We start from the raw sequence: 22,479 nt of genomic DNA, 5'->3' as shown, positions 1-22,479 counted from the left end.
ACCTTCAATTGTCCGGCCTGATGAAGGTAAAGGAAATAAAGCTACATTCTTTTTTGCAAGTTCTTGACGTCCCCTTTTGAATGACAGTATTATAAAATAGATTTAAACCCCACCTTGAAGCAAAAGACCCTGTGGTAAAACGTTTGGCACCATGTTTGCCCATGCTCATTGCAGTTAAGCATTTACAGTAAGCATTGCAGTGGGGCCATAGCTCACGAGGTGGAGCGTTCATCTGGGAACCGAAAGGTTCCCGGTTCAATCCCAGGCTCCTGCTGGCTTCGTGTCAAAGTGTCCTTGATCAAGACGCTGAACCCTTAACTGCTCCCGAAGTGCCTTCTTGCATGGTTGCCTCCGCCTTCGGTGTGTGAATGAGTATGTGAAAGACTGAATGGAAAAGCACACTGTAACACGCTTTGGCTTAAGGTGCTATAGAAATAAAGACCATTTACCATTTGACAAGGTCGTCTCTCAACAAATGCTTGACCTTGTCTCTTCTAATTAATTTATCTTAACTCTCTTTTTCCCCTTTTCCTCCCTTCCCTCTTTCAAATCTCTTGCTTTGTCCTCTTTCTCCCTCTCTTTCTTCAACACCTCTCACCCTTACCTCTTTCTCGCCATCCTGTCTCCCTTTGTCCTCCTTCAATCTCCATCCTTTTATTTTCTTTTCTTTCTCTGTCTCTCTCTCTCTCTGTCCTCCCAGGTGTGGCGGAGGTGATAGTGCTTGTGGGGGGGCGTCAGGCCATAGGGATGAGCCAGCGCTCGCTCACAGCGGTCACCTGCTTCAACCCACAGAACAGTAAATGGTATCCACTGGCCAGCCTGCCATTCTACGACCGCGAGTTCTTCAGCGTCATCTCTGCCGGGGACAACATCTACCTGTCAGGTACTTCCCACCACCCACAAACATGTGTAGGTGTATGTGTTTGAGCCTATTCAGGAAAATACTGTATATACATTTAGATTTGCCCAAATATATCTAAAATAACATATTGTGGGGAACAAATACAGGTGTATGATATTTTGACAGCTTATTGAAATGATGATAGTGGGAGGGGGGGGGGGTTCAGAAAATTGAAGGTCTGAGAAATCTTTTTTTTTTTTTGGATCAACAGCTGCAATTCAACTTTTTTGTTTTAGAACAAGAATTGTGATTAAATGTGCTCGGTAATCTCTAGCAAGGCCCCTATCCCTCAATTCACTGCATTTGAATACTTAGATTTCAAGGTGAGAAATAGCTCTTCTTTCTTTGAGTTGAAGGCTGGCAATTGTGGTCTGAGTTAGAGCTGGGATACCCGACCGAAAACCCGTGGGGCCCTACTGACCCGACGGGCTCGGGGCGGACGCATTTTCATAATTAATTGTCGGACGTCGATTCGGGTCGGACATAATTTTGATTTATAGAAAATAAAGTGTAAAACGATACAACTATCGTCTCTGTGTGTGCTATTCCCTTGTCTTTCTGGTGCACGTGACAACGCTCAGCGCGTTGTCTAGACAACCACGCACATGTCCATCCATCGAGCAGCAGCAGCAGCGAACGCAACAGCTGCAGCTGTACTAAAGTTGCGTTCGCTGCTGCTGTGGAAGGGTCATCGGAGAGAGAAGAATGCGTTGAACCCGTCCACAGTGGATTCTATCCTTTTCCTCATAACAAAATGTAAACCATAATGGTTGGATTAATGTAAATAGTTCGATTTATAAGCTGCAATTTCAGCCTGCCGCTGCCCGGCCCTTTTTGCGTTCGTGGACAATAAAATTAAAAGGCTGATGTTTCATGTAACATAAGCCTAAACCCCTAAACCATAATGGTTGGATTCATAATAGTGTGATTTATAGCTTAAGTTGATAGAAAGACGGCCAAGGCCGCTGTTGTGGAGTCTGTGGACTCTGGACATTAAAAGCAGATGTCAGATTCGTCAATGCTGGTACAGTAAGACTGAATAAAATTTGATATTGATAACTGTGGAAAAGGTTTGTGTGTGTGAATACTTTATTAACAGTTTGCAAAGTCTTAGAAAAAGGTCAGCTGTAAGAGGAATAAAGTATGTGTCTGCACTGTACTGCTGCGCAGCGAGTCACTGCAGTCAGACCAGACGCGCAGTGTACGTTATATTATTTGATAATCAACGTAGGCCTAAAACACTTTCACAAGCCACAATGTGGCTTAATATTAAGGGTAACAAGCAGGCACGCTGCATGTACTGCATATTAGAACACGTTTGCTAGTGAGTGTAAATCAGTGGCTTCCTCAAAGAAAAATAAATTAGGAAAAGCGGTGAAATCTAAGGGTCAGGCCTCGGCACGGGTCGGATGGATTTTAATGATTAATGCTCGGACGTCGATTCTGGGCGGGCAAAAAACTGTCGGACACGGTTCGGAACGGACAGAAAAAATGGGCCCGATCCCAGCTCTAGTCTGAGTTGCTGGATGTAAGAATAAAGTGAAGATATAGTTCAAAATAAAATCAGAGCTATAATGAAAAATATGTTGAATTTCACTCACACCAACATGATGTCCATGACACATATCCCCAAATCTCCTCAAATAACTGTAATTCCTCAATTCCTGGTGACAATTCCTGGCTGACTTGGATCATTACGGTCATTGAAGCAGTCTTTCAAATGATACTGCAGTCTTTTCAAACAATACTTTTGCACTGTTTAACAACAGTGTTGGCTAAACCTTCATACCATGTTGTTATTAATCCATTATTTTTGTATTTACAAGCCGATTTCAGTTCTGACTTTAGGTGAATGATAAATATGCACTTTGGTCAGACAGTTTTTTAAGATCTGTGTTGGCCAAGTGATTCCATCAAAGTGTTTGAATATGGATAGACCTGAACTAAAAAAGATTCTGTTAAATTATGCACTCGGGCATGGAGCATCTCACCAGGGAACGTTTTAATGACTGCATCTCCAGCAGTATTAACATAGAGTCTGAGATGGAGGAAAAGGCTATTCATATTCATGTTTTAGATTGTGATGGTGTGGTGACAGATGGATTGAAAATAAGAGGTGGGCAGAGCGACGCTTTGCAAGCAATGTGATCTTCCTTTAATTCGGGTTTTGTGAGGACTAGTCAGGATGGGGGGGGCAGCGGAAAAGCCGGCTTAAATAGGATGACACGAAACAAACTCACCCAAAGCTCCCAAAAATATTCTGTTCTGTGTTCCTCGCGTGGTCATCCCAGTAAATAACTTTAATATTTCATATTTTTTCAGGCTACAGGTATAAATGCTGTCCTATTTAAAGCGCCATCTGTCCTAAAAATTTCAGGACCTCTCTCCTGTATTCCCCTGTTTGACTTTAAAGTCGCTGCAGTATTTTTGCACATTACCTCTGTTCCACTCCATGCCATGCACTCAGCCTCTCTCCCTCTCTCTCTCTCCCTTTCTGAGACACCTTTAACTTCCTCCGGAGGTGCACTGTATTGCGCCCTCCACGGTCCATTTACGTCGGAATCTCGCTCGGCACTCAGGCCCTGACATTGCGGCGCGGAAATGCAACAGGATTTGTCCTGCGTGTACTTCCCTTCTCGTTCTCTTTTCATATAAATGTAAATGCGTGTTTGGGCATTGGAACAGGTCTGCAGATTGTCCACGGGGAGCCCGGGCAGTCCGTAGGGAAATCAGAGGTGCACTAGCTCGGCCAATCAATGGGCTACGAGCTGTAACCTTTCTTCGCACTTGGAATGGGGTCACAAAGTCACTGCCGGTGTTACGTGTCAAGGTACATGGCATCGAGCAGATGCTTTTGAAGGAGGCTCTTGTGCTGAAACAAGAAAGAGAGGTCTTTTTTTGGTTGGTTGGTTGTGTTTGTTGACTGCACACCGGCAAACAGCTTTCGGTCAGGTGACTTTGTCCTTCAATTCACACTTGTTATTTATTATCGGAACTGTTCTACTTAAAAGTTTGTCCTAAACCATGGAGTGGACACAAGTTTTCCAAATCGGCACAGGCACAACATGCAAGAAAAAGAAGATAAAAGATTGTTTCTTACAATTCCTCAGTGGTAGGGCATTCAAGAATAGTGATTTTTAGTATTCGAATTATTCAACCTCAAAGTATTCGAATAGTCGAATATTCGACAGGACTGGCCAAACTGTCAAATATTAAGAATAAGTAAGCTAGAGGCGAACATTGTGAAAATAGACGATCTACATGCTCACGAGGCGTTGTGAGCTTGTAGACCTGCTATTTTCACAATATTTATCTGCGGAACAGTCACATTAAATGTAATACCTACAATTCCAAGTGCTTGTCAGGGTGTGGGGGTCCCCAGTTCAAATATGTTTATTTTGGGGTTCACTGCCTAAAAAGGGTTGAGAACCCCTGGTATAGAGCATTAACAAATTCATCCACCAGGGGCATTGACAACTCATTCTTATGACTTCCTATCTAGCCAAGCTTTATAAACTATATATTTTTTAAAGAGAAAACAATAAAAAAATAAAAAAGCGAATATTTGACTTCGGTGAACAACGTTGAATAGTGACTTTGATATTTGAATATTCGAATATTCAAATATTTGGTGAATGCCTTACTCAGTGGTGCATCTGGCTTGGCGGGGCACTCCAACAAACACAATTAGCTGTGTTCACGGGGGGTAAGAATGTGGGGGGAAAGCATTCTCTGTTACTGCACCAACGCCTCCTAGGAGTCTGTACAGCAGGATTTGATTGATTGAAGTATTTATTTTGAAGATTGCATAGGGAAAGGTACAGTTTCATGACAGTACAGTTCACTGGTACAAGGTCAACTAAAAATAAACTCGGATAAGGCTTATTTCCAAGGAGATCCTTCTCTTTAACTCATAACATTGAATGACAGACAGATAGAACAGTACTATGCAGTAGAACTGTTGTAAACTAAAACAATTTATGTATTTACAAAGAAAGGTCAGGGGAGCGTAAGGTTAGGCTAGGTTTATTGTTACCAGTTTTGAGTGGCAGCTGCCTGTAAGTGGTCTTTCAGAGGGTGTTAGGGATTTACACTCCTTTAGGGCCTTCGTTTGGGCATTGGGAACAGAGCTGGGAGGGATAGTGTGTCCTCTGCATGCATTATGCACTCCCAGTTAAACTCCTCACTGTCTGTGTAACTATCAGAGAAGTTGTCTGCACCCTCACAAAGAACAACAGAGCTGTTGGCAGTGTCAGGGACTATTCACATGAGTTTACATAATGACTAAATTGGGGAAAACATGAAAAAAAAGTCATTTATCCTACCTATGTTTCAATATACTTTATGCATTGCTTAATAGGACAAATATTTGCTGCTGTCTGGCCCGAAACCTAGCTAACTCCATTTCTTAGGTTTTAGTTTTGTTTAGTTTTTTTCTTTTTGTTTTTTTAATAGTAAAAAGCGCTTCGGCCAAAACCTCCTAACTCCATTTACACTTTCTGCCAAACCAGCTAACTTCACCCTAGCCCTCTTTTTTTCATGAATCGGTGCTTTTGAACAACCTTTACATCTGTGTGTTGGTAAAAAAAATATTGTAGTAGTTAAAAGCGCTTTGGCCAAAACCTAACTCCACTAGAGCTGGATGTTTAGTCATTTTGGAGTTAGCTTATTTTAGCCTGACAGCAGAGATATTCTACATAATACTGAAGAGTTCTGTCCTGTAATACTTAGTAAAAGCCCTCTACTCTCCCCCTGTGCAGGTGGTACGGAGTCTGGTGTGACGGTGGCTGACGTGTGGTGCTACATGTCCCTGCTGGACAACTGGAACCTGGTGTCCCGCATGAACATGGCCCGCTGCCGACACAACAGCCTGGTGTACGACGGCAAGCTGTACACCATCGGAGGCCTAGGCATGTCAGGAAACTTGGACCATGTGGAGAGGTAAGCCACATGGGGGTAGTGATACGTCGGCCATTCCCCAACTTGTGGGCCGGGAGTATATATTGTAAGATTTGAATGATGATATAACGTTAATAAATGTATATGTAAAAGAGGCTGCGTTAACCAACCCATTTAGACCTGATGACCCGATTCTACAAATGTCTTCTAACTCCTAACAGTTTTCTGAAAAACGTGATATTTCTATATCAGTGTTGCTCAAATTTCTTAATGTCTAGGACCCCTAGAATTATATGTATTTGACCTCGGACCCCCAGCTCAAAATATTTTGCTTTAAAAATACTCAAACGAGTACAAATAATGTTCACGATAAAAAAATAAAATAGCAGATCTACAAGCTCATAGTGCGGCACTCGGTGCCGCGCTATGAGCTTGTATATCTGCTATTTTTTAATAACTTAAGTATAAATTAAAGGAGTAGTTCACCCCCGAAATTTAAATGTTTCTATTGATTACTCACGCCATGGAGACTTGAGTTCAATAATATCTTTTTGTATTCATCGCATTCCTCATTCGCAAGACACAAATGTGATTATAGTAAATTTACCCCCAAATGCATTTGGTTACCCATCCGGAATCAATGGGGGTACATTGATTGTTATACATATTTTGTCTTAGGAAAGTGACAAGAACTCAAGTCTCCATGGTGTGAGTAATCAATAGAAAAAAAGTCAATTTGGGGTGAACTACTCCTTAAATAGTTATAGTGGTTAAAATCTAAAGTGACGCAGATGCGTTCCAGGTCTAAATGGGTTTCAAATGGTCAGATGGATGGGCCGCAGACACCTTCAAGATGTTCAAGTGGGGCGCTGGTCCAGGAAAGGCAGGAAACTGCTGTGATGGAGAGATGAGTCAGAGATTCTCATCCAGAACGCCCCACCTGGAAGGCTTGCCTTGAGATAACAAAGCAGCTCTGACTTAACCCCGAATCAATGGCCTCCTTGACCATTTCTCCATGTGTTGCGGGTGATTGGGGGAATCAGCCGGATGCTGAGGTGTTCTTTGAAGTAATCCGCTCTCAGCAAATAAATATGCACAGTGTGCACGCAGTGTCTGGCAGATGGCGAGGCTCGGTGGCGAGACGCTGCATATTGCAGAAGTGGTTAGATGTTAGGGCTAGTTGTTTTGTTTTGCATTTTTGGCATGTTCCCCATTTCAGTGGGAGAACATTTTAATCTCACCTATAATTGCCTTCAATCTTAACCAATAATGCTGCCATTTACGGCCCAGCTCCTGTTGCAGAGAGAGCATGATCAAGGGACCATCAATTTGCTTTGAGCCCGAGGGGAACAGTCTCTCTGTGTTGTCTCGTTTGTGTGGCTACTTGCTAGTATTGCCGTCAGTGGTGGAAAAAAGTACTCTGATTTCTTACTGGTAAAAGTATGGTTTGTGTATGTTAATTTATATCTGCAAAAAGACAAATGTTTTAAAATAAATATTTGGGTATTAAATACAATAGGATCCGAAATGTAGTGGAGTAGAAGGAAAGTACTGGAAATTGGACTCAAGTACAAATACCTACAAGTAGGCTACAGTACTCAAGTAAATGTACTTTTCGTTACTTTACACCACTGCTGCTGCTGCGGGCTGCCTGTCTGCGGGGGAACGGTGAACCCGTGGTTTCCTCTCTGCTGTGATGTGATGTGATGGTCTTGTGTGAGCCAGCCCCTAACAATGCGCACAACAGATCACTTTACTCAATTTGGCGAATTTTTTTACGCACATTCGCGTCGCACTTTGGTGTGTATGGGAATAAGGCGAATAGGCCTACATCGCATTTTCAGGTCGCTTTTTTGCGGCCCTTTGCTAATTCGCCGGTGTGTAAAAACCTTTAGAATCAAATTGTGGAGACGCAATAATACAACTTTGCTCCCTCTCATTTACCTGGGCTGTTTGTTCATTTGCTGGTCAGGCATACAGTATATGATGCCTAGAATCTGCCCACCTAACATACTGTATCTGGCATCAATCTAAATAACTTACTACCTAGCATCTCTCTAAATAACGCACCTAATATATCTATCATCTATCTATAAATGCGAGAAGTCTCTGCGTGTCTGCGTGTGTGTCTGTAATCCACGTATCTCGAGAACCGTTCGTCCCACCGGCTTCAGATTCGGCACGCACGTTCTCCGCCGTGGCGCGGAGTGCAGTGCCGGGCCTCGACCCGACCCGACGCACGTTTTTTCCGAAACGGCGCAAAACGTTCGGAATCTCCTTATGCGGAGCTGATTGTTGACATCAGGCTGTTCCGGAGGAAATCATGTCATTGTGACATCACTTCATAAAAGGCTCTGACATCACGTACACCACACGACCCCACACTCCTATGACAACACGGGCATATTTACATTGTTCCCGAGTTGGCCAGGGCGCCGACTAGACGCTCGGCCGCCCATCTCCATATATGGGCATAAATGGACGTATCGGCGCAAGCGCTGACTCATTGTGACATACAATGGCCGCAATCTCCGTATATGGGCATAAAGGGGACACAGATACAGAGATCTCCATATATGGGCATATGGGCATTCTGACATCACTTCTGCTGACTCAAAGACAAACAGGCAAACAGATGGTCAAAACGGGTCCTACAGAGATCTCCATATATGGGCATATTTACATTGTTCCCGAGTTGGCTAGGGCGCCGACTAGACGCTCGGCCGCGCATCTCCATATATGGGCATAACGGGTCCTGCAGAGATCTCCATATATGGGCATATTTACATTGTTCCCGAGTTGGCTAGGGCGCCGACTAGACGCTCGGCCGCACATCTCCATATATGGGCATAAATGGATGTATCGGCGCAATCGCTGACTCATTGTGACATAAAATGGACGCAATCTCCGTATATGGGCATAAAGGAGACACAGATACAGAGATCTCCATATATGGGCATATGGGCATTCTGACATCACTTCTGCTGACTCATTCTGACATCACTCCTGTACTTTGCACGTGTTGAATCTCTATATATGGAGATAACCGACGCATCTCACAAGCCATGGGCATAAATGGACACACGCAAACAGATGGTCAAAACAGATCCTATGACAACAGGTATAATGGGGTTTGCATTAAAGGGCGGGGCATTCATCCCCTATTTACATTGTTCCCGAGTTGGCCAGGGCGCCGACTAGACGCTCGGGCGGCCAAGCTTCTAGTTAATCTAAATAACACAATTTACATACTGTAGCATCTCTCTAAATAACCCAGATAACACATTTAGCATTAATCTAAATGACATAACTTACATGTCTAACATCTGTCTAAATAACCAACTAAACATATCTAACATCTATCTAAATAGCATAACTAAATAACTAGCATTAATCTAAATAGCATTCTGTAACTACATGCCCATTATCAATCTAAATCAAATAACTTAACTTCTTTATCCAGCATCTATCTACTGTAAATAATTTAGACACTAGATACTGTATGACTCTAAATGGTCTCTGAGGGAAGTGCAGACACAGACAGGAACAGTAGTTAGTACCCTGGTCTCGTTGAGGACTGAACTGTAGGTTGGAGTCTGTAGAGGTGGATTTTCAGACTGCAGCCGAAAATGCAGTCAATTGATTCTGGACTCTGGAGTCCTGAGTGTACTGTACTGTACTGTACTTGTTGAGCAGGAGAGGATTGTAAGCAGATCAGTAGGCTATGTTCTTATTCCACTCATCAGTGGATTGTAAGGAGATCGACAGGCTGGTACAATATACTATGTTCTGGTTCCATCCATCACACTTCGGTATCAGTATACAGTAGTTAGAGGGCATAGGGAGAACTGTACGGTTGATTTCAGAATGTTTTGGTATTCGTCTGGACATGAGGAATTTGCATAGCCTCTCTTTCACAAAAGAGACTGTGACCAGGTTTTGTCTTGTCTTTTTTTGTACAGTATCTCTATGAGACATGGTTAAGAAATATTTCATTTTCATGATTTTGAAACGTCTCCCTGAGCGTGGGTTAATGTCACTATAGTTGCAGGCCACTTGTGAGAACACTGTGAACTAGTTTATAATATATATACCATTCAACTATAGGACTGAGGAGTGTCGTCAGGAGCATGGAGCCACCTTCCCTCTGCCAGGCAGAGTGAGATTAACCAGAGCAATCAAAAGAACATTACTGAACATATTACTGTAGATCAGGTCGCTGTTGCTCATTACCTGGCAGCACAATGGATCTCTGAAGCTGTTCACAATGCACTACAGCCTTCCAAATGAAACAGTGTAATTTGATATATCCCCATAATGCTTCATACAGTGTCATTATGACAGCAGCTTAGATGGAATATTTGCCCCATAATGGAAATGCATTTCATTCCTTTGCCTCTGAACTGCTTAATTGGAAAAGCTGCCGGTGCATTTAGAGCAGTTGTGGCGCCCAGGAACTCTGTGCTGTACTGTGTGTGTGTGTGTGTGTGTGTGTGTGTGTGTGTGTGTGTGTGTGTGTGTGTGTGTGTGTGTGTGTGTGTGTGTGTGTGTGTGTGTGTGTGTGTGTGTGTGTGTGTGTGTGTGTGTGTGTGTGTGTGTGTGTGTGTGTGTGTGTGCGTGCGTGTGTGCGCGCGCATGGGTACGTGCATGCTTGAATACGAGTGTGATTGTGTGTTTTCATGCATACGCAGATATATTTTGGAGACCTTCAGCAACTAGACTCTTATTATTAGTGCCATAAAAAGAAACTAACATTCACATACTTCAGCTCTCTCTCTCTCTCTCTCTCTCTCTCTCTCTCTCTCTCTCTCTCTCTCTCTCTCTCTCTCTCTCTCTCTCTCTCTCTCTCTCTCTCTCCCTCCCTCCCACAGTCTCTCCCTCTCTGTACATGAAGAGCCAGAGGCTGCTCTCCTACTTGTTATTACCGTCCTAACGCTGCACTCTGACATTCTGCAACATCACGGGGGAAAATGACCAATACACAGAGTGCAATAGTTCAACTTTTAATGGTTCGTGAAGAAAGAACCGGCTGTTTCATTTGAGAGAAGAGCTGGCACCGCGGGCGGGGAGGGGGAGGGGAGGGGGGTGGGGGTCAAGCTACCGCGTTCACCTGCCATATCGTTTGAAAACTGAATAGGTCCGCTCAAATTATGTGGATGGATTTTCAATGGATTTGTTTGCAAGGTAGTGTTTTTTTGTTTTGTTTTGTTTCTGCTGTCTTAAAGGCTTATGGTGAGGTGAGAGCTGAGCTATCGATTCAAAGGTACAGCAAAGTCTCCTGTTTGTGAGAGTAGAGCGCATTAAAGCCCCAGGTGGCTTCGATGGAGCTTTTCCCTGTGTTTGATAACCCTTAGATGGTGAAAGATTCCTACTCTTGTCTGGACCATTCACCTTCCGCAGGTTATCAGTGTACGGTAGTGTAGCTGCTTTACAGGTACACAGGAAGATCCTCAGTGGTCATTTATCCATTTGTAACTCGGGAGAGTGTTCTCTCAGAGTTAAAACTCATTTACCTCCAGGTTTTGATTGACTTTGATTTAGCTTCTGCCAGTCGTTTTCAACATGTTCACCTATCTTTAGAGACCCAAATAATTCACCAAGCATACTCACTCTCACAACAGCCAGAATAGAAAACGTTGACTTAACACCCACTGCAAAATCCTGAATGTTAATTTAACTCTTAAGGTCTACTCTATATACATACATTAACGATTAGATATTATGGGCTATTGATACTTTACATACAGAACAGGTTGATGCCTTTATTCATGTTAAATTGCAACCTTATTTCAAATAAACATTGTCAATTTATGATTCTGTGTGGGTGTACTCATGACAAAAACACTAAACCATATAACAACAGAAAAAATATATATATTTTCAGGGGAATTAAAAAATATATATATTTTTTCAGGGGAATTAAACAAAAAACAACCTTTGCAGTGTAAAAACATTGACACTTAAATTAACTTTCAGCAAGTGCAGGTAGCTCTCTCTGCACAAACGACAAGTAAAATCGACAGACCGGTAAGTGAAATTTGAGCACTTTTGACGCAACCTGCTACCAAAACTTCCCTGCAGTTACATTAATATGTATTTGAAGCTCTGTGTTGGGTCTGCTTGGTGGCTGATCACAGCGTGACATCGAGCATAGCAGCAGTGTGAGGCATAGCGGAGTGAGTCAGAGCGTGTGTCGCTGTTTTGGCTCAGCCGTGGTTGACGTCAGCTCACTGTGCCTTCCCAGCTTGGATGATGGCACACACAGTCCTGGGTCTGCAGGCCATGCCAGCTTAACACACGGCCCACCAGCTGTCAGAACACGATCTGAATATGACGGGATGCCAGTGTGAGCTTGCTGTGACTCTTAATGGAGCCTCGTGTCTATTAGTGTTATATCCAGTGCGGCAGGGACAAGCTGTCACTTTGGTGATGTTTGGAGTGCTACCTCGCAGCAATGGGTCAGGAGGTAAAGCGGACGTCTGGGAATCGGAAAGGTCCCCGGCACAACCCCGCATCTCATGTCGTCATCCCAAAAGTGTCCTTGAGCAATACAATGGGCTCCTCCCGACAGCAGGTAGGTAGGTTTGGGAAAAAGGATAGTATGGAAGTTGCACCACACTATAGGGTCTATCAACTATCATTACAGACTACTATGGGTCGACGCAGAGGTATTTCTAAGCATGCATGACTGGTATAGTAGGGTATTCTTTGTTAAGAACTCAAGCACAGACTGAGAGATGTAGCCCTCTGTGGAGGCATTTGAAAGTTGAGAATGTATCTTATAGTATGTCTTTGTCTACCACCCTTGTCGGCAGGTTTCCAAGATGTGTCCTTCATTCTTCTCATACTTTAGCTTTTAGAATTTCTCTATCTCTCCTTAGCCTGGGTGCCAGCCTGTTCGCCAGCCTGTTCGCTCTGTTCGGCGATTTGTTTTGTCTCAGAGACAAAACAAATCGAACGGAGCAAACAGGCTGGCACCAAGGCTAATCTCTCCTGCCTTAGAATCCCTCTGTTGAGTTGTAAACAGTTGTGAATTGTCGATATCCCTTTCGATGTATTTACAGAATGTCTCAATACTGGCATTGGACATAGGAGGACTAACAGTCCTCTAAACACGTAACGGGGGTTGAGATAGGGATTGTATAGAACTGCACATTATTTGTCATTTATGTTTCTCTGTACTTGGCGGTCACATTTTTCAACTTCTTTTCTAAGTGAAAGCTCAGACTTAATGTACTCAGTTACGTACCATAACCACAAGGTCCTATTTTATGTAAAGATGTATACAAGCTACATATTGTCGCTGTCCGGCAGAAACCAGCTAACTCCATTTTTCAGGTTTTAGATTTTTTTCATAAATCAGTGCTATTGAACACCCTTTACGTCTTTGTGTTGCTTAAACAATATTGAACCAATGAAAAGTATTAAAAGCCCTTCTGACAAAACCAGCTAACTCCATTGGATCCTCAAACTGTCTGCCAAACCAGCTAACTCCACCAGAGGGGTGGAGTTACAGTAGCTGGTTTAGCCCCTCCGTCTCCTCTGCATGACAGAGCTGCTCCAGAGGCATGAATTAACTTGAAAATCCATTGTCAGCTGTTTTTATCGATGATGGACAAAACCCAACTTGAGCTGGATTCATTTCCTGTAGTTGTTTTTTGCCGGACAGCAGAGATACACTGTATCCAAAAGGTACATAAAGAAAAGTCTATGTGTTCTGTACAGCCGTGTTTTGAAAAACGTGGTATCCCAGTCCATGTGGGCATTTAAACATTTAGCAGCAGAACATGTAATTACACTTTTGATGTTGTACAGTAGTTTCTTCCCATGTGGGGGTCGTTGAATGAGTCAATTTTGTGGGTGAAATGATATTGTTGGCAATGGCCACATGGGTAATTTCCAGAGGGAACAGAGCTAAGTAAAGGTGAGGATGATGGAAGAGGAAGGTCTGCTCTCACCAGCAATGCATGTTACAGTACGTAGGTTAGGAGTTCTCGTGGAGTACAGTAGCAGTGGCTCAGGAGGTAGAGCAAATCTCTGGGAATCGGAAGGTTCATCCCATGGCTTTGTGTGAAGTGTCCTTGAGCAAGTCAACCTGTAAATGAGCAGGTATCTTACCACAGGAGGGGTCTTTACCGCTTAAAGAGGAATAACACTCATTTTAAACATTGAACCATGTCATAATATATCTTAGAGCTGTTGTGTGGAAATAAGAAAAAACTCACTCCCCCTTCTGTTTTGCCTAGAACTGTAATTGATTGTTGGGGTCATGTGATCAGTGACATACGGAAGGTGTACTCTTTGCCTCCACCCTCTAGGCTGCTTCATTTACTAGAATGAGGCAGCCTATGGCGGAGCCAAAATGTTCAAATGATTGTAAATTGTTAAATGTTGTAAATGAGTGATATTCCCCTTTAAGCCCTCTTTAGCTAAAATAACACATTAACACTTTAGCTCACAACACATTGTATTGCAACATTTTGCAATGCAACAATGTTTGTAGAACATAGTATATTTGCTATTTTTTAATTTGAAAAAATGTAATAATAGTAATAATCTTGACACATTTGACGACAAAGGAAGCCATGTGGTTAACATACATTTTTAATTACATTATTTAAATTGTAATATTAAACATGGTCTACATTTCCCCAAAGGAAATGCATATATTTAATGACAGAGGGGGGATATTAGAAGCAGAGGTTTGGATTCCCCCCTTTTGGTGCCTTTGATAAAGGTGCAATTTAAATGCAGACTGTTTACCTTCGTACACTACACAAAATGGTGGTTTGAAAAACAGTTCTCCCCAAAGTATTGGATCCATATCAAAGATATGTCAATGTTCTTTGATGTTCATTATCCGTGTCCTTGGATACAGGTGAATATTGGATTGCACAAACCACTATGTTCTGTTTCTTTTTGTCTAGTAAGCAAGGCATGCAGTTTGTGACAAATGAGGCACTTTAATACAAACCTCCTCTGTGTCTGATTTTTTTTTGGTGATCTTTTGTTTGGGTGTTGAAGTCTTCATTTGAGCTACAGATCCGTCTTATTTTGGTTGAATGGGAGACAGAAAGATTTTTTTAAAGCATGATTCACCATTCATACAGGTATGATTCACCACAAGGTTTCTATTCCTGGGTTTATTTTATATAGGTGTCAGAAAAGTTAAGTTTATTTGCATCAGATGACAGTGAAAGTTGTTGTTGTTTTGCAGTAGTCTCTGGTCCTGTCCATAAAGAAAACATATTCTAGATACCATATACAGTAGATGTTCTGAGTGAATGGATTCGCCTGGTAGTTGAAGATCAGATTTATTTCCCACTATTATAACATAAGGAGGCAAAACATGGAGACATTTTGATCCCATGGCTACTCCTGCAATCTGAAGGAAAAGGGCATTACCAATAAGGAAAACCACTTGACCTTCACTATTCTGGGCATGTAAAGTGAAAATTCAGTGAAAATTGGCCTATCTACAACCTTGTAGATCGGCCATTTTTGGCATAGAAAGAGAAAATGAGGGAGCCAAGACCCCTGGGGGACCCAGACGATGAAGTATTAAGTGTTTAAAAAGATCCAAGATACATTGAGTAGTAGGATTACAGTCAGATCTTTGATCCAAAAAGTATTTGGCAGCTAGCATGTCCCCTTCAAAGGGGCATACTAAGTATAAAGGGATCAATATATTTTGCTACTAACTTGTTTCATTGTTGTTTTATTGACTTGATGACTGTAATGGAATCCCTAGCATCTCCAGTATATGTAGGTAGTGCTGTAGTCAGAGGTTGCAGGAAATGTTCCACAAAAGACGATTTTTCTTTCTATTAGTAATCCAATAGCTGCGATAATAGGTCTGCCTGGGGGTATAATGTGTAAATGCTTTATGAATGTAAGGCAGACTATAGAATACTGTAGTAATGAGGAACTCGGCAGCAGTCATATACAGTAGCCTATTTTATATGCATGTTCAGGTTTAGTTAAAACACCTTGCTTCTAGTAAGACATACTGTACAGTACACAGCACTGAGGCTTCTGCATTCAGCGTTTATTTGTTCATGAGTGCTGCCTAAGCGTTTGCAACATATTGTGAGCTTGTCGATTTGCTATTTTTGTAAAGAATATGACAGATTTTTACCATTTTTGCCTACAATGGGCCCAAACTAGTGATGCCGGGTTTAATGGGGTTAAGAATAGTAAGAATACCTCTGTTAAGTAAAGACAAAAATTAGTTTCTATGGTCACTGGTGTGAAATCCTCAGTAACTGCTCCTTTGACCTTATAGCCTGCTGTGCGCTTGGTGACATTTATTGATTTGTTTCCATTTATTCACACTTCACATTTACAACATTCACAAACATACTGTAACTGCACAACTGCTTACCCTAACTTTTGGAACATGGGTTGGCCGTTGATGTGGTGGGGAGAGTTGAAGACAACATTTTCACATATTTAATCGTATTAATTATCTGTGAAAAACTGCATTTCAGCTCTGCGTTCGCTCCAAATTATATTTGATGTCAGTGAAATCACATTAGTAGGAGGATGAGTAGAAGAAATTAATTGCCACGGTGCTGTTAACATTTTGCCATGAAAAGTTTTCAGTGTAAAAAAAGAATCTTCATCCTTGCCGCGACCTTACACAAAAGCAAGAAGACACATAATCATCCATCAGAAAAAAGTAGGCCAAGTCCTTTTGTTTTAGACCTGACTGAGCACCGTTTGAATGGCAGACCTGCTGGTGCTCAGACCATGAAGTGCCTTGTTAAATGACAATATCAATACACGTCAATGTCTATTCACAGCATGAATGAATGTATTTTTTAGGTGATAAAAGGGAATAGCACACTTCCATGGCTATAGCCATATTGTACAGAAGCATACAGCAGACTATGTTCCTGTTAATGGCATGGTTATTATAAACAGATGAATTCCGTTCATAAATACATATTTACTGCTATACCTGCCAAATTAATCAACATAAAAAAATGGGCAGGAGGCTGCGCAGTATTAAGGCCAGTACCATTAGGCTAAAGGAGTGGTTCTCAGCCAGTGGTCCGGGGACCACCAGTTGTGCAATTCCATTTTAGTGGAACTGCTTTATTGCACTATAGGTATCATGTAGCGTTTTCATGTAGGGTTTAGGTGTATTTTTATTTATTCGGCCATGGCCAGGACCTGGGTAACACATTTTGTTCTGTACTTGCATGGAATGACAATAAAACTCCTTGAACCTTACAAATAATCCAAGCCTCATGGGATGTATTTATGAGGTTGCCCATCAAGTCACTTTTACGCTTGAGAAGATCATAGACATCACCGTGCTTGTGTAAAAAAATATTTTCATGAGCACATTGGTTGGTATCTGCTGTGATAAATGAACCTCATTATGAGTTGATACTTTATTCCGCAAAGCTAACCACCAGAGTTGGCAGGTAGGTGGGCCGACTTTGTGAAACGCAGCTGGCTTCAGTGATGGTCCAGTGTGGTTCAGCCAAGCTCTAAACACTTTGGAGAGTCTGAGTGTGTGCCAGCCAATCCACGCGGGTCTGAAACCCTGGCTGACGGAGATAACACAAACACCACTCCATCATTATTCTCTCTCTTTTTCTCCCCCTGTCTCTCTCCGGCACATAGATGAAGAGTTGCCCATCACACAGGGTTGGAGTGCATGTGTAATATACAGGGTTGAAGTCAGTTAATGTGTGTGAGCGGCTGCCTGAGTTGATAGGTAGAGGCCTGCTGCGGAGGTGCTTTTCTCAATGTCTTTCATTGCAAGCGTGTGCGTGTGCGTGTGCGTGTGTGTGCGTGTGTGTGTGTGTGTGTGTGTGTGTGGCCATGCAATATTGTGTCTACTCTGTGTTCCTGTGTGAGCACTGTGCATTAATTGTTATTTATTTATTTTATACACTAGTATGGCTGTACTGTGTACTTCCAGTCAGTGCCCGCTATTCTCAGGTCTCAGCTTTCACACTCATAGTCATACCCACGGTGGTGGAGTACAATTTTGAGGTATTTGTACTTTACTTTAGTATTTCCAATTTCCAATACGTACCTCTACTCCACTACAACTCAGAGGCAAATGTTGTACTTACTCCACTACATTTATTTGAAAACTCTAGTTACTAGTTACTTTGTAGATTTTGATTATTACTACAAAACATACAAATTATTATTACAAAACATACATCAAACACTTCAACCCTATATATTTTGACCATTTGAAATGCCAATACTTTTGTACTTTTACGCAAGTAAATTTGGAATGCCGGTCTATTACTTGTATCAGAGTATTTCTATATTGCAGTATTGACTACTTTTTCCATCACTGCATTTTTTTGATTGATTGAAGAGTTTATTAGCAGTTTGCAATAGAAAAAAGTACAGTTTCATGCCAGCACAAATCACTGGTACTAAAAGGAGATCCTATAAAGCACTACGGCTTATTTCCATAGGAACCACACTTTATGTATCTCATATAACATTGAAAGACAGACGAAACGATTTGGAGGGATGCATACCCATACCTCCAAATCTCCCTCCTCCTCTCCTCCATCAATCCATCCATCCATCTATTCATCCATCCACCTGTCCGTCCATCTTAGTGACGGTTTCACGCTCCTAACCGTGAAATTCCCCTGCATCCATGATTATGTCTTCAATCAGAGGCAGCTGAAATCTGAAGGATGCAGGTCCTTTCTCTGGGCCGAGCAGGGGGTCCCCGGATCAACACAGAGGAAGGATGATTTGCCTCTCTCCTTTCCTCCACTCCCCATGCTAATGACAGGCAGGCTATAGGGACTGTGAGCAGTGCAGTGGAGTACGTTGGGAAGTCTTTTAACTTGCAATCAGGTAGCCGGGGCCCTGTGTTTGCTCCACAGAATGTTGATCCCTGGGCAAACCAGTATGATTGCAGGCACTGAATAATGCATGCCCGTCTAATGATCTGTCAATCACAGGGCATTTTTGTTTTATTTATGGTGCACTATGCACATGTTGATGTGTCCACCAAGCTCAATTTTGAGTTAATATTGCATGAAGATTGTTAGCAACACAATTCAGAGTACTTACAGTGAGCCCACCACTACGTACAACTCTCATACAGCCCGGCCTTGCTCATGCATCAAGGACATTGCTGCTCAGCCGGTAAAGTCAAGAGAATTGATGAGCAATTTGCAAAGATCATGTTTTTCTGAGAATATTTTCGGAGATATTATTTTCCCCCCAAACGACCTTTCTAAAACACAAAGCACGTAATTATCGACGTCCCCTCTGTCCATTGTTTCAAATTGAGTAAAATGTTTTGAGAATGATACCGTTTGTCGATGTTGTGTATGCACCCCTGTACCTTTTCACAATGTGATATAATTCCTTAGGCATCACCGCTCCTTTTCTAACCTAGCATCGATTGTCAACATTGTTGATTTTCCATCTCAGTGAAGGATGCTAAGTCCTCGCTGAGTGGCCAACCTTGCCATTCTCCATTACCTTGGTCAAGCTGTAAACATGCTGTTCATCAGGGGTTTTTTTCAACCCTTTCCCCCCTCCATGTCAAAGGTGTACCATTTCCATTCAAATTGTTTTTTTAAACATAAATAAATGGGGTATTGCAATCACGTGAGATTAATCTGAATTGGTAATGGCTCAAAGACCTTGTGAGAAACTCTCTTGAATGGCCCTTCTATAATCAAGTGCACGTTGACAATTACACTTGGAGATCTGAAGGGATCAAGGTCGGGCGGTCAATTTGTTTGTGGGATAACAAGTCAAAGAGCCTGCTAGCGGCCCCCTAGAGACCATGACGTTCCAATTGTCATGGCAATCAGCGCCAAAAGATGTTTAGATGTCTTGTGTGCAAGTGAACATTTTAGCCTCAGAGTGGCATCAAATTGAATAGGGTTCATTCTCCAGGGAGCATGAATTCGCTCAGCAGCAGGTTTCGTGGCAATCCAGCTAGTCGTTTTTGAGAGATCTGTTTTGGGAACAAAGTGTTGAATGGATGGATGGACCAACTGACATCTCCGTCCGCTGTAAGCGGGGCTCTAGCGATGGTTTATACTGTGGATTTTGGCTGAATAAATAGGAACACGATGTTGTCTTTTTTTGCAGCAGGATTATTTAATCTGTAAGAGATTGTTACACGATGAGTGCGAATTCATGGAATGGAACAGATGCGAATTAATTTCTGTATGGTGGTTAAGTTTACACTCTTTGGGTAGTTTGGGTAGTGCATTTTCCCCACAGTGCTCTCACAGCTAGTAGAGGTGTTACAGTACATCCATGTACTGTACACCTGAGGAGCATGAATGGACAGATTTGCAAACAGCATCTGGCATCTGTAAAGTTATTTGTAATGCTGAAACACACAAAGCCCATGAAATAGTATTTTCACTGTACTGTAATGTTGTTTTTGACAGCAAATTTTGATTTAGTTTTAGTCATAGTCTTTTGAATAAAATATCATTTTATTTTAGTTATAATTTTAGTCACCTGAAAAGGTTTAGTTTGAGTCTAATTTTAGTCGACTAAATATCATGTTTTTAGGCGACTAAATCTACAGTTGATTTATCAACTAAAATGTATTTTGGCGGTGCCTTGATGGCATCGTAATGACTTGATTGATTGATTGAAGACTTTATTAGAAGTTTGCATAGGAAAAGGTACAGGACTGATTTTACATGCTTGTAGATCTGCTATTTTCAGCACGCAACACCTGAGAGCAACCAAACATAAAATTACTCTCTTCTCCCACTAGTCCCTCCATAACGTTTTAGTCTAGTTTTTATTTTGTTGTCAATATATTTAGTCTTAGTTTTAGTCATCACAGCTTAGTTTTTATTTCATTTTTATTTCGTTTTCGTCAGTGAAAAAAACGCAGTCAACAAACATTTTTCGCCCTCGTTTTAATCGACGAAATCAACACTGGTACAATGTAAAAATCCAACGGGTTAAATGAACTCTGTTGAGGTTAACTGAGAGTGTTGAGGATTTCGGGAGGGTCATTATGCGTCCATGTTTACCCTCATAAATTCAGTCAAAACCTGAGGATTTTGCTGTACATCAGAATCGGATCTCATCGCCATGCAGACACAAAAAAATAAACACATACTGCGTGTACATGTCTACTGACTCGTCTTTAAATACTTAAGTCCTGGGGACGAGCCCACGCCGGGCTGCCAGTCAACCCAAGAAAGCCCCCCTTCTGCGGGACACCAGCGGTGGCAGAGACCCTCCCCGCGGGTGAATAGCGGGGAAGCAGCATTAGCTGCCACGGCTGTCTTTCTCCGTCTCGTGCTTGGATCAGGGTGGCGGCCGGGCAGCGTAGGGCTTCCTGGCTGCCTGCGTGAGGAGCTCTCTGACAGTGATTCGCATCCTTTGTCTGCAGGCCAAAGGAAGCTGTCAAGCGGCCACAGCGTGGAGCGCGCCCTGGGCCCATTCAAACCTTCCTCGCCTCTCACAAGCTGCCATTCACCTCCAGACCCCTGCTACCCCGAATACCAATACATTATACTTGCATGTGGCGCGCACACTCTCACGCACACGCATATGGCACACACACACACACACACACACACACACACACACACACACACACACACACACACAAACACACACACACACACACACACACACACACACACACACACACACACACACACACACACACACACACACACACACACACACACACACACACTTGGCTACTTTCATACATCCTCACATGTGTCCTTGCTCTCTATCTCTCTCTCTCTCTCTCTCTCTCACCCTCTCTATCTCTCTCTCTCACTCATTCTTTATCAGGCATGTGCACACATAGATATCAAGGGGGTCTTGATCCCTTGCCCTTTTATCCACCTGTAAAAAGTGTGTACAGTTTTTACTATGGTGAAAGAAATGCAAATGCCCTCTTTCCATGCCATACCCAAAGGCAGCATTCGGCAGAATAGCCTTGTCCAAACTCTCCTGAATTTGAATGCAGCATCTTATGTTGAAAGAATTGCCCTCTCTGTGTAGAAATCCATGCCGTTACGCCACATCTCCAGTGTTCACTTGATTATGCTTAGTTCAGTGTGGTATCAAGCACCGAAAATAGCCGACCTCCAAGCTCACAGCGCGTTGCTCTGCGACGCGTTGTGAGCTTGGAGGTCTGCTATTTTTGATATTTCCACCAAAAGGCCCTTTTAGAAAATGTCAGCCCCTGCCTCTCTAACATTCTCTGCAGGTCCCTGCTCTCTATCTCTCTCACTCTCTATCTCTTTCTTTCTCTCTCACTCACACAAACAAACACAGAGGACACAACAACAACGCTCTGAGTCAGAGCCGTTCTTTGTCAGTGTCGGCTCCCAGCCCAACAGCACTCTCTCTCGGAGACGGGGGGAACATAATCAGCGGCAGGTTGATGATGATGCTAATAATAATGGAGCGGTCTGCAGCTCAGCATCCCCAGGTGTTCCAACACCCTGCAGAGAGGGGGTGGGGGGTACGGAGTCGATCATGAGGAGAATAGAGAGAGAGAGAGTGGGGAGGTAAGAGGAGAGAGACAAAAGGATGGGATGGCAAGACAATTGGAGAGACGTGAAGAGAGAGAGGAGGGGATAGGAGCGGAGATGGAGCAGAGAGGGGAAGGGGTGCGGAACAAAGGAACAGAATGGAGGAGAAGAGGGAGGGAGGGGGTATAG

General features: G+C 42.7%; 1 protein-coding gene across 1 annotated transcript in view; it reads left to right on the top strand.

The window, feature by feature from the left end:
• Nucleotides 1–22,479, top strand: part of klhl29 (kelch like family member 29) — a 373,908-nt gene that overhangs the window by 310,520 nt on the left and 40,909 nt on the right. Inside the window, exons 11-12 of the mRNA XM_080745146.1 lie at nt 701–883; nt 5,662–5,842. Coding sequence (XP_080601272.1) covers nt 701–883; nt 5,662–5,842 — 364 coding nt within the window. The remainder of the gene's footprint in view (nt 1–700; nt 884–5,661; nt 5,843–22,479) is intronic.

This window comes from Nannobrachium achirus (assembly GCF_963921795.1).
Source record: "Nannobrachium achirus genome assembly, chromosome: 16".
In the NCBI taxonomy this organism is placed as follows: Eukaryota; Metazoa; Chordata; class Actinopteri; order Myctophiformes; family Myctophidae; genus Nannobrachium; species Nannobrachium achirus.
The sequence above is the reverse complement of the archived record's forward strand: the minus strand, read 5'-3'. Positions and strand labels throughout refer to the sequence as shown.